The sequence below is a fragment of the Macaca fascicularis genome, chromosome 3, assembly GCF_037993035.2.
Source record: "Macaca fascicularis isolate 582-1 chromosome 3, T2T-MFA8v1.1".
NCBI classification, from domain to species: Eukaryota; Metazoa; Chordata; class Mammalia; order Primates; family Cercopithecidae; genus Macaca; species Macaca fascicularis.
Window position 1 is genome coordinate 108,497,205 of NC_088377.1, and position 22,401 is coordinate 108,519,605.

At 40.1% G+C, this 22,401-nt stretch overlaps 1 protein-coding gene across 1 annotated transcript in view; it reads right to left on the reverse strand.

The window, feature by feature from the left end:
• Positions 1-22,401, reverse strand: part of DNAH11 (dynein axonemal heavy chain 11) — a 385,830-nt gene that overhangs the window by 181,395 nt on the left and 182,034 nt on the right. Inside the window, exons 43-47 of the mRNA XM_065542209.2 lie at positions 21,333-21,483; positions 18,404-18,535; positions 13,299-13,472; positions 3,480-3,684; positions 287-452 (exon numbers count right to left, since the gene is read on the reverse strand). Of these exons, the coding sequence (XP_065398281.1) occupies positions 287-452; positions 3,480-3,684; positions 13,299-13,472; positions 18,404-18,535; positions 21,333-21,483 (828 nt within the window). The remainder of the gene's footprint in view (positions 1-286; positions 453-3,479; positions 3,685-13,298; positions 13,473-18,403; positions 18,536-21,332; positions 21,484-22,401) is intronic.

Below are 22,401 nucleotides of genomic sequence, written 5' to 3' on the forward strand. Positions count from 1 at the left end.
AGGACATGATTTCTAGACAGTCTTAACATTTCTGAGATACTTTTCAATCCAATCTTCCAAAGATACAAAGGGAAACTATTCCATTTAATATGATGAAAAGAGATACAAAGTAAACCCAAAAGATATTCCTTAGAAGAAACTGGTGATAATTCCACTTGAATTCATCCATAATAATTATTCATAATATTTTTTAAAATTTTATTATGCATAATAAATATGGATAAATATTATTATCCATAATAATTATTAGATTTTGGGAGAGAGTAAACTACAGAGAATTGCTTACCAATGTCCATAATCAATATGCTGCCGGATCAGGGTGTGAGGCTGAACAGTGCCATATAAGTCCACTTCAGGCATGTTCATGTCATCGATAAAATAAATCAATTTTTTATTTCCTCCAGGACCATAGTTATGACCAGCTTTTTTCTCTAGGGGTTTCTCAAGAATTTCTGAAATAAACATATATTTCTGTCCACCAATCAATAGAATGTAAATGTTCTGTTTAGTCATTTTTCTTTTGTTCTTACCTTCTTCTGTTGATTTCATCTACCCCATGGTTTCAGGTATCACCTCTTCATAGGTTAAGAGACCTGACATGTGTATCTGGCCCCTCCTTTTGTGTCATGCTCTCCTGCCAATCTCCCTCCTGTTGCCAGAAGTCACTCCACCTCTCCTTTATGGAGACTGCAACATGTGCAGCACGACATCACCTTGTCCATCACAGCTGAAACAACCCAACTCCTGATCTGTGTACTTCCTCCCCTGTACCCATTCTATATGGCCACTGCTAGTCCAGCTATGGCCTGGTCTCTCAGTTCTCTTCTCTTATCATCTCTGCAGGAGAGTCTGGGAACAGCTCAGGAAAGTCTCCCATACCTGTCTTCTTAGGCGGCTGGAGTGCAGAAGCACAAGAACAGTGTACGTAGACACCATCCACAATGTAGACACCATCCGTGTATAAATAAAGTTACATTTCTTCCTGTGTCTATATGACTTTGTGTCTATTTTTTAAAGTCCTGGGTGAAGGAAATCCAGAACAGTGTGTGTCTGAGATGTAGTATCTAATTATTTGTTGACTCTCCAAACAGACTGTAAGTATTTTGAGACCAAGGAACTATGTCATATTCATTGCTATACCACCAACAATGGCCACAACAAATACTTTTTTAAAATGAGCAAACAAATGAATGAATGAACAAAGAATCATACAATAAATAAACACCTTTTCCAAGAGGCAGACCCACATTTCCAAACACTTGCTGAGCACTAATTCTTACTAACCATTACCATCCAACGTTCAGCCAACACTAAATCTGCCTCTTTTCCAACTCAGCTTAACATCTTCTCTTCCTCACTCATAATTCACCTCTTCCCTTTTGCCTCTGTGCTCTTGCTTATGGGGTTAACACGCCCAGTCAGCCAGATGCAAAGCCTCCCAGTAATCTCTCTCTCCTAGTCCCGTGTTTTCCAACCACAGCCTATAAATGGTACTTCATGTCATTTCCATATGTTCCCAACTTGCCACCTCCTTTTCTACAACTCTGGTCCAGGGTCACATTACATATAGCTCTTATACTACTCAGGGGGACTGATCTCCCCACCTCAGATCTCTCTTCTCAAAAGACAGTGCCCACCTTGTCAGTTACTTGCTTCCCTATCAATGGTTCACAGTCCGCTCATTTTGTGTCTCAGCATTCTCTCTAGTTGGTGTGATCAACCATCGGTGGTTGCCTGGGACCGTCCCAGTTTTAACACTACAAGTCCCACGTTCCAGAAAACACTTTGGTCTTTTGGCGAACTGGATAGGTGGTCACCCTATCTGCAGTATAACTCCACATCAATAGCTTAGCCTTTTCCATATCTTCCACCCAATCATCATGCTTCAGGCATCACAGAGATTCAATTCGTTGACTGTGTCCCACAATTTTCTTTCTTCCGTCTTTCCTTAAGCTGGTCCTTCTATCCTAATCTTCTTCTTTGCCTATTTGTCGCCCCAACTCAAATGTTTGAAACCATAATTCTCTTTACAAGTATACTGACAACCATAGCTCTTTCTACTCCTCATACTAATAGGCCATCTCTAAATCTTATTCATGCCTGTATTCCTTTTAGGAATTAGCAAGATGCCCTCACATCATAGTCAAGTAATTTGTTCAACTACTGAACTGTAGCCTAATCTTCCATTTATAAATCATAGAGTCTTTCTTTCATATCTGCAAATGAAAAACATATACCCCACATAATGCTTGGGAAAAAGTAGGTAAATAATATGTATTTTCTGAAGAGATGAATGAAATAACTGGCTCTTTTTGGGGGACAGGTATCTCAATACATTTCCCAGGCTGGACTCAAACTCCTGGGCTCAAGCAATCCTCCGACGTCAGCCTCCTGAATAGCTGGGACTACCAGCATGTACCACCACACCTGGCTTGAGTTGGCTTTCTAAGGGTTCCATTCATAAAGATAAGACCAAATGACTAATAAAAAGTTGATAGAAAAATCACTATTGGCTGTTAATGATGTCAATGAGTAAGAAAATGTATTATTATTATTATTATTATTATTTTTTTGAGATGGAGTCTCGCTCTGTCGCTCAGGCTGGGGTGCAGTGGCTGGATCTCAGCTCACTGCAAGCTCCGCCTCCCGGGTTTACGCCATTCTCTTGCCTCAGCCTCCCGAGTAGCTGGGACTACAGGCGCCCGCCACCTCGCCCGGCTAGTTTTTTGTATTTTTTAGTATTATTAGTCTCCACTGATATAGCTAAGAAAACAACATATATCCACATATAAACAGACACCTCGGAAACTCACATTCAGGACAACTCAATGGTTTTAATAAACAATTGGACATCAGAGAGTTTGGCTGTCCCCCAACAGAGCCCCCTTTCTCTGCTGGAGAGTGACTGGCCTTCCGACATCAGCTCTGTGATTTCCCCTCTACTTCCCATGTCTCTTGCTCACCCTACCTAACTCTGGGAATGCCCCAGATCTGTGAGGTTCTTTTGATTACATTGATTAGTTATTCAGTAGTTCAAAATTAGTTCTAGTGACTTTAAGATTTCATTAATGCCTCTTGGTTCTGTCATTTACTCAGTTTTAATGAATTTATCCTAAATTAATCTCTTACTTGAAAAAGTAGCCAGAACATACCTCCTTGAGTATACCCTTATATTGGTAAGACTCCAGGCAATTAAAGGTAACCAGTGGTTTTGAGGTACCAAATTAACACTACTGATGTATATTCTTGCTGCTCTAAAGCATAATCACCCAAATAAAGCCATGAGTGACACAAAAAGCCAAAATCACAACAATATTTAAAGAACGTATATTTAACAAGGATGATAAGTACAAATTCATCTGAGGCCCAAGCAACAACTCTAAATTCTAGGGAAAGGTATTATGAGTCTTTTGGGCCACATGTTCCCACCTTGATGATTTTTGATTCCTTGTTTCTGGAAAATAAACAGGTGCACTTACTTTGCAGAGCTGCGGATGTTGTGTAGTAGTTGAAAGGCACACGTGATACTATGTAATCCTGAGAGAGACTTGCCAATGTGTCACCTACAAAGACTGTTTTTCCCACTCCTGCATTTCCTACTAGCATTAGAGGTTTTCCTTTCTCAAGCAACAACTCCATGAAATATCTAAGACGAGTTGTCTCTGATGTGTGAACCAGAACTGTCTGGGAGGAGAAACAGAATGGAACAAAAATCAGAAAGAGAGAGCACGCTCACGCGAGCGAGAAGCATTTCAAAATTATTTATCAAACTCAACACAGTCACTTTAGAATTGAGATCCAAATAATTCATAGTTCAGATTAGCACCCAATGGGAGAGATTCCACCTTATTTTCAGTTTTGAATGGTCGTTGTTCAGACTTTGTAGCTTGAGGGGAGCAATTAGATAATGCCATCAACGTACCATAAAGTAAACAACTGATTTATCATTTCCAAATTAAGTACTAGCCCCCAAGGCTCCTTATTTCAGAATACCTACTCTACCCAACATTGTGGTAAGCACAGAAGGGAATACAGTAAACATATAAGAAACTATCTACAACATTTCAGGAGATGAGAAAATGTTCGAGAAGTCAAGACACACACAAACGAAAATTGGGACCAATTCCTTGGCCTCATTAGATTAAATGGCTAAATGATTCAGCATGCTAAAGGAGTTCAGTGTGGGAAGAGACCAGTTTAGGGAGAAATGATGGCTTTTAAGTGGAATATGAAGAAACCAAAACACATTTGAAACATATCATGCCTTGCTTTGTTAAAAACTAAAACTTAATTTTTATGTTTCAAAAATTGGCTATTTATGCACTCTATTACTTTACAAACAATTTGAAGTGGCTTACAGGAACACAAATAAATAAAAATCAAACTCAGGGAACACATTACAATGTAAGATCAGAACAAGAAGTAGATGTAGATATGCAGTAAACAGAATTTTGCTCAGTGATTAAAAGATAGGTGATTCTGGGTTTTGGCACCAAAACAAAACACAAAATACAAAAGATAATTAATGATTTGTTGCATTTCTTGGTGTTCAAATTTAAAAGGAGGGGAGAATCTACCTGCAAGATTCATATTGTTTGTAAGAAATCCACATAAAGTCTATAATGGATGAAATTCTTCTCTACCTGGCTAGCATATACTAAACACAATGGAATATTGTGAGGTTTTTGTTTTTTTGGTTTTGTTTTTTATGTTGTTGTTGTTTTTGAGATGGAGTCTCACTCTGTCACCCAGGCTGGAGTGCCGTGGTGTGATCATGGCTCACTGCAGCCTTGACTTCCTGAGCTCAGGTTATTCTCCCACCTCAGCCTCCCAAGTTGCTGGGAATACAGGCACCTGCCATCATACCCGGCTAATTTTTTGTATTTTTAGTAAAACGAGGTTTCACCGTGTTAGCCAGGATGGTCTTGATCTCCTGACCTTGTGATCTCCCTGCCTCGGCCTCCCAAAGTGCTTGGATTACAGGCATGAGCCACCGTGCCCAGCCCATCATGAGTTTTTTTAATGACTATTTTTTTTGAGACAGGGTCTCACTCCGACACCCAGGCTGAAGTGCAGTGGCATGATCATGGCTAACTGCAGCCTCGACTTCCTGAGCTCAGGTTATTCTCCCACCTCAGCCTCCCAAGTAGCTGGGACTACAGGCATGCACCACCATGCCCAGCTAATTATTTTCTATTTTTTGTAGAGACGGGGTTTTGCCATGTTGCCCAGACTGGTCTCAAACGCCTGGGCTGAAGCGATCACCTGCCTCAGCACCCCAAAGTGCTAGGATCACAGGTGTGAGCCACCAAGGCTGACTTAACTGAATATTTTATACACAATTCAAGATCATCTTCATGACTGAACATGTACTCTAGAACTTCATTTTAATTCAGTGATACTCTTAGGGTTTCCTAAAAGACAGAACTGTTCTGTGCTACACTAAACAGTTCTAGACTACTCTTTAATAAACATTTGAGCTGCATCTCATATTTTTTTCTCCTTTCTTGCTGCTAGTTGTCATCATTTGCTTTTAAATTTGTCTGCTGGCCTTTTTTCACATACTAATACCAATAATTCACACTTACTGAGAAATGAGTATATAGGTGTGGCAGGTACCATGCTAAGCACTTTACATGCATAATGTCATAAGACACCCATAACAAACCTATAAAGACAGTTGCTATTTTTATTTCAGAGGTGATGAAACTAAAGCTAAAAGAACATAACCGACTTGGTCAAGGTCATGGTTACTAGTAAGTGGCAGTACTTCGATTCAAACCCAAGTCAGAGCCTGACCTCTCTCTTATCTACACATAGAATGCTCTTCAGAGCATGGACTCTGGAGCCAGGCTGCCTGGCTGTGAATCCTGCTTTGCTTGTTTTAGTGTGACCAACTCTTGTTAGTTTGCTAGGGATTTCCCAGTTTTAAAATTTAAAGTCCAATGTTCCCGAAACTCCTTTAATCCCAGTCAAACTAGAACTGTTGGTCATCCTATACTTACTACCTGTATAGCTCTGGATATATTTCTTCTCTTCGTGCCTGTTTCTCCATATGTTTAAAAAAAAAAGGGGGGGGGGAGCTAGTGACAGTCCCTGCCTTAGAAGGTTGCTATAAGGATTGCTTTATGTACAGCATTCAGTAAAGCGCTTGACATATTACAGCATAATATTAGTATTTCTATTATTATTGACTTTCTATGGTTATCTTCCACTATATTAAGATGCTGTTAATTAAGTAATCACATTTGGTACAACTGTGTGGAAAGAAAGAGCACAAACTGCTCATAGGTTCTCTGTTGAATACAAGATATCATCACTAAGGTGCATCAACCTTGTGATAGCAGTTTTCAGGTCTTCAGCAGTTCTTGGTTGATTACATGTTCTCAGCCTTCAACCAGCTAGATTATACTTGTAGATAGCTGAATTCTAGGTAGCTTGAACAAAAAGCAAGATTTTCAAATAGATAAAGTAGATGGAGCAGACACTTTTGACTTCTTTTTTTTTTTTTTTTTTTGAAATGGAGTCTCGCTCTTGTTGCTCAGGCTGGAGTGCAATGGCGCGATCTTGGCTCACTGCAACCTCTGCCTCCCGAGTTCAAGCGATTCTCTGCCTCAGCCTCCCAAGTAGCTGAGACTGCAGGCACCAGCCACCACGCCCAGTTAATTTTTTGTATTTTTAGTAGAGAAGAGATTTCACAATGTTGGCCAGGCTGGTCTCAAATTCCTGGCCTCAGGTGACCCAACCCACCTTGACCTCCCAAAGCGCTGGGATTATAGGCGTAAGTCACTGCGCCCGGCCTTCCCTGCTTCTTCTTTGTTGGGAAAGACCCCACTTTGTCCAAGTCCTCACCCCTCCCCCACATAGCCATGTGCTCCACAGGAAGCTCTGCCTGGCTCCTGCAGGATGTGAGGACTCATCAAAGCCCATCACGGCAGCCCCGCTACCGAGGCCTGAGACTGGATTAGAGGTGGCACATGGCCCAGTCTGCAGAATTAGATGCAGGAGGCAGTCAGCTCCAGACTTCTGAGGAAGGTTTCCTCACTCTTAATAAAAAGATAGGAGAAAGTCCCTGCCTCCTTTGAAGTTGTTTTCTGGAACCACTAGTGACATCTTGAGACAAAAGGGATGACTGTCTTAAATTCAAGTCAATGTTAAGAAGAGCAGTACAGAAAGACGGGATGATCAGAATCCTTGGTGATGCCGCCAAGTCACAGAATTAATCTGCATTGTGGTTATTCGACCTCTGAATTCCTTGTTTGTGAAATAATAAATTTCCTCATTGCTTGGGGTTGAACTGTCTCCTCCCCAAATTTCTATGTTCAAGTCCTAATCTGCAGTATCTCAGAATGTGATGTTATTTGGGAATAGGGTTGCTGCAGATGTAATGAGTTAGGATGAAGTCATACTGGAGTAATATTACAGGCTGATAATGTTGTGTCCCCACAACATTCATGTCATAAAGTCCTAACCCCGGTATTTCAGAATGAGACTGTATTTGGAGACAGAGGCTTTAAAGGGGCGATTAAGTTAAAATGAAGCCATTAGACTGAGTCCTAATCCAATCTGATAGGTGTCCTTATAAGAAAATTTGAACCCACAGGGAGACATCAGGGATACATATGCACAGAGAAAAGCCATGTGAGGATGCAGAGAGAAAGTGGCTATGAGGAGTGAGGCCTCAGGAGAAGCCAAACTTGCTGACACCTTGAGCTTGGACTGCTAGCCTCCAGAGCTGTGAAGAAAGAAACTTCTGTTGTTGAAGTTGCCCAGTCTATGGGATTTTGTTATGGCAGCCCTAGCAAACTAATACAGTTGTCCTCCTTTAACCTTGGCGAGGTATGTGCCAAGGCACCCAGGGAATGCCTGAAACCACAGATGGTACAGAACCCTATATATACTGTTTTTTCCTATACCTATATACCTATAATGAAGTTTAATTTATAAATGAGGTACACTAAGAGATTAACAATAATAAAATAGAACAATTCTGTCAGCAGCACTATTCTTGCACTTTGGGTCATTATTATGTAAAAGAAGGGTAACTTGAACACAAGCACTGCAATACACAATAATCGACCTGGTCACCAAGACAGCTGGATGAAGGGATGGTTACCATCCTGGGTGGGATGAAGTGGGGTGGCACGAGATTTCATTCTGCTACTCAGATCAGTGTGCAATTTAACTTATAAATTGCTTATCTTTGGAATATTCCATTGAATATTTTTGGACCACTGTTGACACAGGTAGCCAAAACCTCAGAAAGCCAAGCCATGGATAAGTGAGGGACTACTGTACAGATTTGCTTGTTTGTTTGAATTTTTATTTGTAAATTTACGCAACCAGTTTCAGAATATACAGATTATTCTGTAGTTTGCTTTTTTCAATCAACATTATACTTTTGAGATATGCTCATATTGGTGTATCTAGGTCTAGGTAATTTTGCTTACTGCTGTGTAGATTTCCATTCTACTAATACATTACAACTTAGTTTTTCAATTTTCCTTTTTTTGGTGGTTGTCAGGAACAACATGACCATGATCATCTTTGTATGTGTGGTTGGGTTTCTCTAGGTTACAACTATAATTAATTTTTTTGGATCACAGAGCTAAAATATGCTTTTTTTTTTTAAAAAAAGTTAATTTTTAATTGACAAAATTATATATATTTATTGTGTATAACGTGATACTTTGAAATATGTATACATTGTAAAATGGCTAAATCCAGCAAATTAACATACACTTACAATTCACATAGTTTTTTTTTTTTTTTTTTTTTTTTTTCCGGAGATATTTTCACCCTTGTTGCCCAGGCTGGAGTGCAATGGCGCAATCTTGGCTCACTGTAACCTCTGTCTCCCAGGTTCAAGCAATTATCCTGCCTCAGCCTCCCATGTAGCTGGGATTACAGGCACATGCCACCACGCCCAGCTATTTTTTGTATTTTTAGTAGAGACGGGGTTTCGCCATGTTGGCCAGGTTGGTCTTGAACTCCTGACCTCAGGTGATCCACCTGCCTCAGCCTCTCAAAGTGCTGGGATTACAGGTGTGAGCCACCGTACCCAGCCCCACGTGCTTATTTTTTATGGGAAGAATACTTACAATTTTTTCTCTTAATGGCTTTTTACAAATACTATACATTGTTATTAACTATAGTCACCATGTACAACAAATCTCTTGAACTTATTTCTCCTGTCTAACTGAAATTTTGTATTCTTTGACCAACATCTCCCCAACCTCCTAACTCCAGCCCCTGGTAGCCACCATACCACTCTCCACTTCTATGAGTTCAACTTTTAAAATTTCACAAATAAGTGAGATCATGCATTATTTGTCTGTGTCTGACTTATTTCACTTAATGTACTCCAGGTTCATCCAAGTTGCTGCAAAGGACAGGATTTCCTTCTTTGTAAAGGCTGAATGGAACAAGTTGAATATTCCTTATCTGAAATGCTTGTGATCACAAGTATTCTGGATTTCAATTTTTGGGGGTTTTGGGATATTTGCATTGTACTTACTGGTTGAGCATTCCTAATCTGAAATGCAAACTATTCCAATAAACATTTTCTTTGAGCATCATGTCAGCCCTCCAAGTTTTCAATTTTGGAACATTTTAGATTTTTGAATGAGAGATGCTCAACCTATATGCCATTGTGTGTATGAACCTCATTTTTTTTGTCCGTTCATCCATTGATGGACACTTAGGTTAACTCCATATCTTGGCTATTGTGAATACTGCTGCAGTAAATATGTGAGTGCAGATATTTTGTTTCCTTAGGATATACATCCAGAAGTGGGATTGCTAGATGATACGGTAGCTCAATTTTTAATTTGAGGAACCTCCATACTGTTTTCCATAATGGCTGTACTAATTGATATTCTCACCAACAGTGTACAAAGGTTCCATTTTCTCATTTTTCTTGACAACACTTGTTATCTTTTGTCTTTTTGATAACAGACATTCTAACAGGTGTGAGGTGGTATCTCATCATGGTTAATACAGATTTGATTTTGAGAAGTGGGCTGCTGTTGTAACAGATACCTAAAAAAGTGGAAGTGACTTTGGAACAGGATAAGAAAACAGGATAGAATAGTTTTAAGGCGCAGGCAAGAAAATGCCTAGATTGCATTGAAGAGATTGCTGATGGAAATATGAACATTAAAGAGGCTTCTGGTGAGGCCTCAGATGGTAATAAGGAATATGCTACTTGACACTGGCAGAAAAGCAATTCTTGTCATAAAGTGGCAAGGAACATGGCTGAATTGCATTCTAGTGTTCTGTGGAAGATAGAATCTGTGAGTGATTAGCTCAAGTACTTAACTGAGGAGATTTCTAAGAAAAGTGTTGAAGGTGTGACCTAGTTTCTCCTTATTGCTGGCAAAATTAAAGAGGTGAAAGATATATTGAAGAAGTAACTGTTAAGCAGAAAGGAACTAGAATTTAAAGATTTGGGAAATTCTCAGCTTCTCCATATGCAGAACATGAGAAAGTGTATTCTGGAGAGAACACCAAAGTGTGGCCAGCCAAAGTGTGGCCAGAAGATGACTCCATAAAGAAATTATGGGTGTAATTCTTAGACAAAATCAGCTATTTCAAAAGAAGTCAGAGATACAGATGTGGTTATACCAGCAGAAATATTGCCATCTTGGGGTAAAGAGGATGGAAACAGGACAAAATGAAGGAAGGTAAGACTTCTTAGGTTCTACAGGACAAGACAATTTAGCAACCTGGCTGCAAATGTGTATTAACCTCCAAGAAAAGGGAAAGTAACTCCAAAGGCAATTCAGAGATCAGCAGAACATCCACTGATGCCATCACTGGCCCAAAAGGTACAGATCAGGGAGATGAAGCTATTTCTCCCTCACTTTCAGGGAGTGGGGTTACCACTTCTGTCAGTGAGCTAGGATGCTACTGCCCGGTGCCCCAGGGACAGGGCTGCTGCCCAAGGCCATGGAGGTGGGGCTGCTCTCAAGGGCAACACTGCCACCTCAGTGGGTCCAGAGGCAGGGCCATCATCCCAGTGGGCCCTGGTATAGGGCATTGAGCCAAAGAAGATTATTCTAAAGTCTTAAGAATCTAAAGGAATTTGCTCTGCTAAGTTTTGGACTTCTGATTTCTCCCTTTACAAATGGAAAGGTCTATCCTATGCCTGTTCTACCACTGTATTTTGCAAGCAGGTAACTTCTCTGGTTTTGTAAGTTCACAGCTAGAGAGGAATTTTGCCTCAGGATGAATTGTACCTCAATTTATTTCATGAATTGATAGATGAAGTGTATCATGTAGATGATACTTGGATTATATTTGGGACTTAGAGTTGATACTGGAATGGATTAAGAATTCTGGGCTGTTGGTAGGCTGGGTGTGGTGGCTCATGGCTGTGATCCTAGCACTTTGGGAAGCCAAGGTGGGTGGATCACTTGAGGTCAGGAGTTAAAGACCAGCCTGGCCAACTTGGTGAAACCCTGTCTCTACTAAAAATACAAAAATTAGCTGGGCATGGTGGTGGGGTGCCTGTAATCCCAGCTACTAGGGAGGTTGAGGCAGGTGAACTGCTTGAAACTGGGAGGCAGAGGTTGCAGTGAGCCAAGATTGCACCATTGTATTCCAGCCTGGGCAACAGAGTGAGACTGTCTCAAAAAAAAAAAAAAAAAAAAAAAGAAAGAAACGAAAAAAAGAATTTTGGGCTGTTGGAATGGGTGAATGTATTTTGTATGTTAGTAGGACTTGAATTTTGGGAGTCAAGAGGGCACATTATTACAGGCTGAATTATGTCTCCTCCAAAATTAATCTCTTAAAGCCTCAACCCCTCATACCTCAGAATGTGACTGTATTTGGGAATAGGACTTATAAAAGAGATAATTAAGTTAAAATGAGGTTATTAGGGTAGGCCCTTATCCAATGTGACTGGTGTTCTTAGGAGAAGAGGAAATTTAGACATACAGGGAGACAGTGACCATGAATGTGCACAAAGAGAAAAGGCTATGTGAGGTCACAGCAAGAGATGCCTATCAGCAAACTGAGGAGAGAGGCTGCAGGAGAAACAAAACCCCTTGGTATCTCCATCTTGGACTTCTAGCCTCTAGAACTAAGAGAAAAACACGTTTTTACTGTTTATGCCACCTGGTCTTTGGTCTTTTGTTATGGCAGCTCCAGGAAATGAATGCACTGGGCTTTCTGTTATTTGGCACTAACTGCCTCCTAATAAATGCCACAGAAATCACCTATATGCCACTCATACAGCACTCCCAAAATAATAAGCTCCAAAATGAATCAGAATGACATGATTTCGAGGAAGAAATAAAATGAAAAGGAAAACACATTGAGGCAGAATAAGATGATCAAAGAATAACTGAATCTAAGGGAAATGTAGAAGAGTGATCTATGCAAAGAAACAGTGAAGAGAGAAAGTTTCATTTGGATCATCAGCTGTCACGTGACTCAGTGAGAAGAGGAGATTAAACATATTCATTTGATAGCTGGAGGGTATAAGAAGAAAGTTATATGTGAAAAGCGCTATCTAAGAAATTTACAATAAGTTCAGAAGTAAGAATCACTGAACAGAAATATGCCTTCAATGTTTACAAACTCACAAAGTTTCTAGGAAAATATAAACAAATTATTTCTTTATATTTTATAGTTATTGCAGATTTAAGTTGTACTATTTTTTAAAAAGAGGATGCAGAAATATAACAGCCATCTCACTAAGCATTCTTATAGCTGCGATTCTTCTCTCCCAGTGATATATGTCATATGCCTAGCATATTAACACAATAACTTATTCATCAGGCAAGAAAGAAAAAAAAAGATTTTTTTTTTAAAGGGATCACATCAGCACACTTCACTTGAATATTGGTGATATGGTTTGGATCCGTGACCCCACCAAATCTCATGTTGAATTGTAATCCACAATGTTGGAGTTGGGGCCTGGTCGGGGGGTGACTGGGTCATGGGGGCGGTTTCTCATAAATGGTTTAGCACCATCCGTCTTGGTACTGTTCTCATGATAGTGAATTCACTCTCATGAGATCTGGTCATTTAAAAGTGTGCAGCACCTGCCCCCTCGCTCTCTCTTGTTCCCGCCTTGGCCAAGTGAAGTGTCTGCTTCCCCTTCCCCTGTGATCTCTTGAGGCCTTCCCAGAAGCCCAGCAGATGCCAGCATCATGCTTCCTGGGCAGCCTGTGGAATCATGAGCCAATTAAACCTCTTTCTTTATAAATTATCCAGTTTCAGGGTTTTTAAAAAATATATATAGCAATATGAAAATGGACTAAGACAATTGCTATGTTCCACACACCTACCTGCAGAGGCACATCTGGATCCATAGTAAATTGGGCAATTTTGTCAGCCCAAGGCAATAATTTCTTCGTTTTGTGGTCCACATAATAATCAAAGATTGTTCCCTGGGATGGAAATTTCACTGCTTTCATCTCTTTCTGCCACCACCGGCTGAAGTCAGCTTGATAATCAGAAAGCTAAAGAGAACAAGAGAAATACTTATTGTAGACTCAAAGGTAATTAAAACTATGAAAAAAAACAAGAAACAAATTATGAGTAATATCATCATAGGAGTAGAAGCCTAAAATTACCATATACCCATCAAGCACAAATTTTGTGAAATAATTAACTTAAAAAGCAAGGTAAAGTTAGGTGAATGCCAGATTACCTGTTGGTTATTCAATCTAATGACAACATATTATGCAAATTCCTGTGCTAGGTAGTCACTATTGAACAGTGGTGTTCACTTCTACCAATGTTCACAACAATTTATGGGAAAATGGGAAAAATAAGAATGGAGTACTTTTAAAAAATTAATAACATTATTTGATTTAAATACTGTCCTTTGTTCTGAGCTTATAGCTTTCCTGGCCCTTTCAATAATAAAATAATTTTCCCTTATAAAATTATGGTGATAAATAGTTATTTTTATAAATGCTCTGGCTTAGAAAAGTAAACAACTGGCAACTCTATACCATTCCTACACATCATTATTGAAACTCTGTTGATCTCTGGAATTCTAAACCTGGGAATCCCTGCCATGAGAGATGGAGGAATGGAGAAACACATGGACCTGTTTTCCCACCAGACCAGATCTAAGGGTTGTAGTTGAAAACTGCATAGGGACCAACTTTCAGCCTCCAGAGAGATTTATAGTAGCAAGGAACAGACTCTTTACTGGGAGGTGCTTGTTTTAATATGAGTATAGATAGAAGTCATTTACTGCTAGATTAGGGTTTGGAAAATAAAGAGGAGGACAACTGTGTGCAACAACTAGAAAAACCCTTCTATATCAACAGGATGACCTGGCCCAGTGATGCCCATGTCCAGAGGATGACCTGGCCCAGTGATGCCCATGTCCACAGGATGACCTGCCCCAGTGATGCCCATGTCCACAGGATGACCTGACCCAGTGACTCCTATATCCACAGGATAATCTGGCCCAGTGACTCCTATATCCATAGGATGATCTGACCAGTCACTGCCATAGCCACATGATGACCTGGTCCAGTGACACCTCTATCCATCCACAGAAGACCTGGCCCAGTTACTCCCATATCCACAGATGACCTGGCCCAGTTACTCCCATATGCACAGATGACCTGCCCCAGTGACCCTTGTATTCATAGGATGACCTGGCTCAGTGCCTCTTATATCCACAGGAGACCTGGCCCAGTGTATCCTATATCCATAGCATGACCTGACAAAGTGAGTTTGATGAACTTTTAAAAATACTGTGTGTGTCTACTGCTTTCAGCAATCTCATTTTTATCTGTGACTTCAACTGTGATTTTTCCCCAGAGAAGTTTTTAAACCTGCTTTTACTTTGATGTCCCTATGTCATGGATTATGGCCTATAAACTGGGCAGGGGGGGTGATCAGTGTTCACAGGGACAACTTGCCCCACCATCTTCCAAACCAGCTGAGAACATCCTTCTACCACCCCATGCATGAGTTATGCATTTAGGTTCATTTAAATTATTTTCAGATTGGTGGCAGAAGACATTTCTTCACCCTATAAAAGTTGGTCTTGAGCCAGGACAGTTCAGACGATATCACTTATCTGGCACCATTCTCTGTAGGCAGACTACATTTAACTTTTACTTTACATCAAACTTTGCTTCACCTAACCACTACATAGGCAAAATGATTTTGGTGACAAATCTTTCATTCATTAATTCATTCAACTAAAGTGCATTTGTTCTGAAGTAGAAAAGAAAACAAACAGGGTCTCTCCTCTCACGGAGTTTATGGGGAAGATAGAGGGGAAGGATATGAAGATGTGTCATCCAGCTGAGGCTAAGTCAACAAATGCAGAAATCAACAGTTGCCTTGAAAGTGGTTTGCTATAAGTGAGAGTAACAGAGGCAATGTATTTTAATTGGATGCTCAGGGAAGTCATCTTTAAGTGCCATTTCAGGAAGAGTCCAGCACGTACAAAATTCCTGTGGGTTGAAAGAACTTGGTGTGTTCAAGAAACTGGACCCCGTAGCTGGCGGGCGGGCGGGCGGCGGGGGAGGGCGGGGAGTGGGGGAGGGAGTGGCAGAAGAAGAAACAGGAAGAGCTAAGCAGGGCTAGATTCAGAGGCCTTATAAACAGAATTAAAATTTGAAATGTTATCTTAAAGGCAATAAGCAGCCATTCAAGTGTTTTCAACTCTGGAGTGTATAATATGATTTCATGTGCATTTCAAAAAATCACCCTGACTGCTGAGTGGATGATGAATTATCAGAACAAATGTAGAAACAGAAAGCCCAGTGAGGAGGCTACTTCAGAAGCCACGTGAGAAATGATGGCGGTTTATGGGAGTTCAGATGAGCTTGAATTGAAACTCGTTTTGGAGGTTGGCTGCAACGACTAAAGAACACAGGTCCTAAGTCAGTCAGCTGCTGTTTGAACCTGGCTGAGGCATGGGTTAGCTTTGTACTTGGAAGCAGATTAATATACCTTTCTAAGCTTCAGTTCCTTATTTGTAAAAGAATAGTTGTACCAATCCATATAGGGTTTTATTGTTTTTGAAGATTAAATGAGGTACCCTATGAAAAGCTCTAAGCATATTCCCTGACACATATTAGGCACTCAGTTTGTTAAGCTACCAAGTGGCTATCCTGAGAACATTTCTTGTGTCTGTTTCACGCATATTGCCAACATCATGGCCTGTTTTTGAATGCTTTGTAGTTAGAGCCCTTTTGAAAATTTTAAGCTGCTGCTGCTGCTCATGTTGACTATTAATTACAGAAAGGAAGGTGCCAGTGATATCCAGCTTCCAGCTTATATAACTAGGGGGGGGAAGGCTGATACATCTGGAAATTGGAAAGATTAAAAGAGGGTCAGCTGGGAGGGAGGTGAGGGGTTATGAGCAGGAGGGGGAAGATGTCCGCTGTCAACATCCCACTGATTTTATAGTCCTAGAAAGCGAGAAAACTTGTAGTAAATATTGAAAGAAATATCTGGTGGATGAGGAGGGTTGCCTATTGTCTGCATGTGGCTTCCATAAACAAGAAACCCACACATGTTGTAAACTGTGCCTCTGAGAAAGACACATGAAATCCCTGACACGAACACTTGACTCTCACTCACATAGTATCGGCTGCTAATCTTTAGAGAGCACTTGGAAATTACAGAAGGAATCTGGCTTCTGAGAATGGCTGAAATAAGATCTAGGAGGCCAAGTGAATTCCAAATATATTATTATAATAATAGGCACGAGTTATGGTAACTTAGTGGCGAGAAGTGGAACTGGCCAACAGATTATATCAACCATTTATTTTCTTATCTACAGTGAGCAAACCAACAGCAATATAGGTCACTCTTGGCTGTGATGCCTTTCAGTGTAAATACCCCATTTACACCTGGAAAGAGCGAGGAAGCCTGGAAAATGTGTTACCTATTTTTCGTGTAAAAATTCAGGGGCACCCATAGAAGCACTATGAACCATAAGAGGCCCTGAGGTACCATGGAAGGTGTGGCTTTTGGAGAAAGAAACTCAGGTGGGAATCCTGATGTTGCCATTTCCCATCAGCGTGACTTTGGACAAGTTACTTTGCCCCTCTGAGCTTTACTTTACTTGTGCAATGAGGATAGCTTGAAGAATCAGGGTAAAGATCACAGGAGAAAAATTACACATAGAGGTACATGGTGGCAATTAGATCTGCAAATTTCTAAAGTTGAATAATTCCCACTTTGCACTTTGGTAGGCCTAAGCAGTTCGTGGGATATGTGTGCTGGTGCAAATGTTTGTCTCAAGTGTTAATCAGAAGCCACAAAAGGGCTATGCAAGCAATCTGTACAGGCATGAATATTTCACTTTCAGCTAAAAAAAAAAAAAAAAAAAAAAGACCAGTGATAAAGAAATTGGCCCAGGGTTGACTATGGTTCACAAATGACTATCCTGGGAATAGTGTGTGAGACTGGTTAGAAGCAAGAGGGACTGGAGACAGGGAGACCAATTTGAAGGTTATCGTATGCTATAACCGAATTGTGCCCCCTCCATGTCCCACCCCCAAATCCATATTTTGAAGCCCTACCCCTCAGTGTGATGGTATTTGGTGGTGCGGCCTTGAGACATAATTAGATTTAGACGATGTCATGAATATAGGGTTCTCATGATGGGTTTAGTATCCTCGTCAAAAGAGAAACCAGTATGTCTTTCTCTCTCTGTCACATGGGGACACAGCGGGAAAGTGGGGGTCTGAAAGGTGGGAAGAGAGTCCCTGCTGGAACTCAACCATGCTGACACCATAATCTTGGACTTTTAGTCCCCAGAACTGTGAGAAATAAATTTCTATTGCTTCAGCCACCCAATTTGTGGTATTTTGTTATGGCGATCTGAGCTACTAAGACACTATGATAGCCAGGGCAATCTAAAGATGCATTGCCCCTGAATTTAGGCTGCAGGGATGGAGAAGAGGGAACAGGGTTGGCAGCTATTTTACAGGTGCAACTGAAAAGGGTCTGAGATCACAGGACACAGAAATCAGGAAGAGTGATGTCTCCCACGTTTTTAACTGGAGCTACCGGGAAGAATGTACCACTGAGCAAAAGAAAAGAAGGAAGAGCAGGGGCAAGTTGGAGTATGGGGCAGAGGAGACGGTCTGTCTCAGGCACACTGAGTGGGATTTCTTGTAGAAGAGCATGCTGGAGGTGAAGCCCCAGAGGCAGCTGGAACACAGAACTTTCAGTTCAGAAGACACAGCCAGGCTGGAGGGTATGGATTTGGCATTGTCAGCTGGGGTTAGAACCATCAGGGATGGGACTACCTAGAGAATGCACAGACTTAGGAGAGAACAGGGCAAGTAGTATAGACCTATAACATAACAAAAAGGTATGGATCACATATTTTAACCTCCCCCTGACCCTGTCCCACACAAGACTGGAAACTGGTCCTGTAAACTACTTCTAAACATACCTGATCTTGTAGCAGGGTGCCTCCAAAAGCCCAGATACAAGCAAATACAAAATACACTTCATAAACTTCTTTTGGACTGTCAGAAGGCACATTTTCAGGAGTTAGCAAGCACTCCAAAAGAACACATATAGTCTAAAGAAAAAGAAATAGTCAAATAAGGCAACATCTTTCAAATAGTGGAGTAAGTTCAAAGAATATTTTTACAACTCCACTTTATCCTTAAGAGAGTACATCGTTTCCCAACTGTGATTTGCTACATTGGGAGAGACAAAAATTACCACCTTAGGTGTCTAAGTTAACAGTAGAAAACTTGTCACTTTCAACCAAAATGATCTAGGTAATAACAAACTATTTTTTAAAAATAAAAATTTAAACATTCCAGTTAATAATCAGTATACAAACCAAAATCACATGTAAGCAAAAAAAAAGGGGCATATATCTGTATTCACTTTTTTATACATAGGAAACCATTTTCTAAATAGTATTCTATAATCCACTTCCTCGACTAAAAACTGAAGACATCTTTCCTTATCAATAAGTGTTGCTCTACACCATCACTGGAATGGATGCAGAAGATTCCATTGGATGAACAGGCATTTATTTTACTATTTCCTTCTTGTTGGACATTTAGATAAACCTCTTTCGGTAAGCGCTTTGGCAGTCATTTTCCCACCTGTTGTCATAAATTTAGAATGTTGGACTGGCAGCTTAGGCCTGTGGCAGTTTTTTGGACACCGAACTAAATTTAACCTTGAAAGAAATGCTGTTCAGGAACTCAGGCACATGTTCATACCCTCCAGGTGAAATGGCAACGTGCTGGGCGGTCCTAATAGACCTAGCCCATGCTTAGGGCAGTTGCGTCAGCAACGAGGGGAATGCGGCCGCTGCAGGGGACTTCACCATGTGAAATAATAACCAGTAATGAACAGGTTTGGGGGCTAGTTCTCTAAAGCACAGAAAGTTGTCATTAATTAGCACTGTTACAGATCCTAAAAACTCAAGAGACTCTTCCCCCAGTTTTTGCAGGCAAAGATAGATTTTCATCTCTGTTATACACACAGCAACGCAAGCTATCACAAATCAGGTCAGCACCGTGTATGTGCCTTTCCTTCCTCGCCACAAAAGATGGGGAAATACTTTTCATTTAAATTGTTGAGCACTTACTACATTTTTAAATCTTCTTTCTTGATTTCTATTATTTCACGTTGTGCCACATTTGCCAATTTGAAATAATCTTTTAATAGAATAAAACCCACCAATTTGCTATTAAGAAACACAGTGTAAAACTGAGGCTTTGTTACTTTTTAGTAGAAGCCATGTTGTTCTAAGGAACTGTTGAAATCAAAACAAAAAAGACTGAAGGCTCTCAACGTGACGCTATCTGCTGAGATGAGCGCATGAATAAGGCCATGTTTCTTCTATTTTCTCCCACAGTACTTGAGAAACATTTTGAGTTCTGTGTCAGCACTTAACACACTTTAATGCACAATCTGAAAGAGTTAATACACCTTACCAAATTTAAAGAGGCATCATACATCCGAAAACAGAGTGCATTAATTTCTCAAGATAGCCATTTCAGGTTACTATCTTCTTACATTCATCTTTGTCTCAAATTCCCATACGTACTAGTAACCACAGAAGAGAAATTACTCTATAAAACAACAGCTTAAAAGGAGCTAAAAATTAAATGCCATTTCTGAATACAGTGAAATAAAGAAGTAGAGCAGAAGTCATATTAATTCCTACTGACCTATTTTCACACTACTCTTGAATGGAAAAGTTCACACCACAGAGAATCACACAAATACATAAGTCAACTTGAGAAAGAACACGATCATGCTTTTTTGCAAGTATTACACCAGAGGAAGTCTAATTAGGCTAACTACATAATTAATTCATAATGAATAAATTCAGACCTGCTTTCAGAAATAAATTATACCTCAGATAATTACTGTTGAAGACTATCGTTTATTTAATTGGTGTGTGAATTATCAAAAAACCTGAACTTTCTCTTATTATGCTTGTGACTATGTCTAATTTTGCATCAAACAAATTTGGTAAGGCACTCACTTAATGGTAACAAAGCACTTAGAAAGCAATTTTGCTCCTATAGGAAAAAAGGGGTGTGGGGGGTTTTCAAATTGTAAACCTTTCATGAAGTTTTTTGCTTGTAAGGGCTGGGGATAGTTTCTCTTCATGCTGAGATTAAGATCACAGCCTTCATTTCTGTGTGCTGTGAATTATTTTCATTGGCTTCCATGACAACCTATCATGTGTGCCCTTCACTCTTACCATCTGTCTCAAGATGAAGATGAGAAAAAATATATCCCTGGGATATTATGAACTCTTCATCCAGACTGACACGCCTCCATGAATATTTTTGGGAGGGGGAGGTCTGTGAGCGGTGGCACCTAGGTGGTAGAATTCAGAGGCTTTCTCTTACTCACGGGCTGGCATCTTTAATTGCACAAGTTTATTTTATTCAGAAAACATACTGAGCACCTTCTCTGGGCAAGTTACTTAGGAACCAGAAAAATAAATAAAGCTATTGAAACTTTGTTGTTCTAATTCTGTGCAAAGACACTGGAAAGGAACACAATGGTTCAACAAACACATATCTGGCACCTACTATGTGCTAAGAGCTATCTGGGGATATTAAAAAAAAATCAATAAAACCTGGTTCCAACCTTCATTCACAAGATTGTGAAAAGGAGGACAGCACAAACTCAAACGCTAACAGAATGTGATAGAGGTTTGCAAAAAGCTCCAGAGAACATGGGGGGCGGGGGCAGGGGCTGGAGGGTTGGGGCAATCTAACAGTTCCAGAAATCTTCTCATTTTCTTGGGCAAGCAAGAACTTCTGTTGCCTTGATCAACAAACACTACCGCATCAGGACTGGAATGTTAAATGGTGTAACCGAAGACAAACCTGCACCAGGCTACTCTCAGGAATTGAAGTGATGGTTTTAAAGCTTGTTCTCAGCTTATCCAAGCATGCAGGGACATATTTATCAAAAAGAATAGTCAAATTGGCCTTTTCTGATTGATGCCGCCTTCTGTCTATCCAACTGGCCACATACCTGAAAAGGAACACAGAAAAGCTTTTATTGAACACTAGGCTTGAAAAGCAGAATTTCACTAAGTCAAAAGTTTCCTCCTTCAACACAGCTTGGTGCAACAATTCAGGGACACGTTTAGTGAGTTCGTTCTATTTCTCAAACTGCAAATATTTTAAAATGGTCCTTTAAAAACTTGTTTTAATGGCCATTTTACCTTAATGAAAAGACTGTAAAAGAAACTCCTAATAGCACTTAGAAGCCAAACATAATGGAATATAAGTAGACCATTACTGAGCATTTATGAGGAAGTGCAGTGTGTCATTTCCTGAAGGGCTCAAACTATTCCCATAGTGTAGGCCTTATTTATGAAAACAGCTTGTGATTTTTCTTGATTAATCTTGGCATCAATTATTTAGTAATGAGAAATCAGTTACAAATAAAAAGATGAAAATTCCATAGGGGCTATTTCAAAGTGCCTCCTTTTTCAGTGGACTAAATGTAACTCCAATCTGATAGCTGCAAATGAGTTTCCAATAGGTGGCTCTGATACGGCGTTTCATGCTTGTGTGTGTGTGTGTGTGTGTGTGTAATCTGAAACATAAAATGTTATCAATTTGATACATTAAATATCCTTAATGTATTAGTAAAATAATACTTATCAGTAAAACAAAGCATGACTTAGTAGCACCTATAGTAGTCTACAGGGCAAAAATGTATGATGTTAAACTAAAAATAATCCCTCAGAAAGTTCTCATTAAGGATGAAGCAGGGGGAATAAATACATTTAGCAGTCAGCAGAGAAGCAGTATGACCACAGGTCAATTTCAGCTACACCTTGCATTTTCAGCATCAGGAGACATTAAGGCAAGATGATTATCTGACAAAAAGCTCCTTTCACTTTTCGCAAGGCTTCACAATAGAGTTTATTAAACAGTCAGT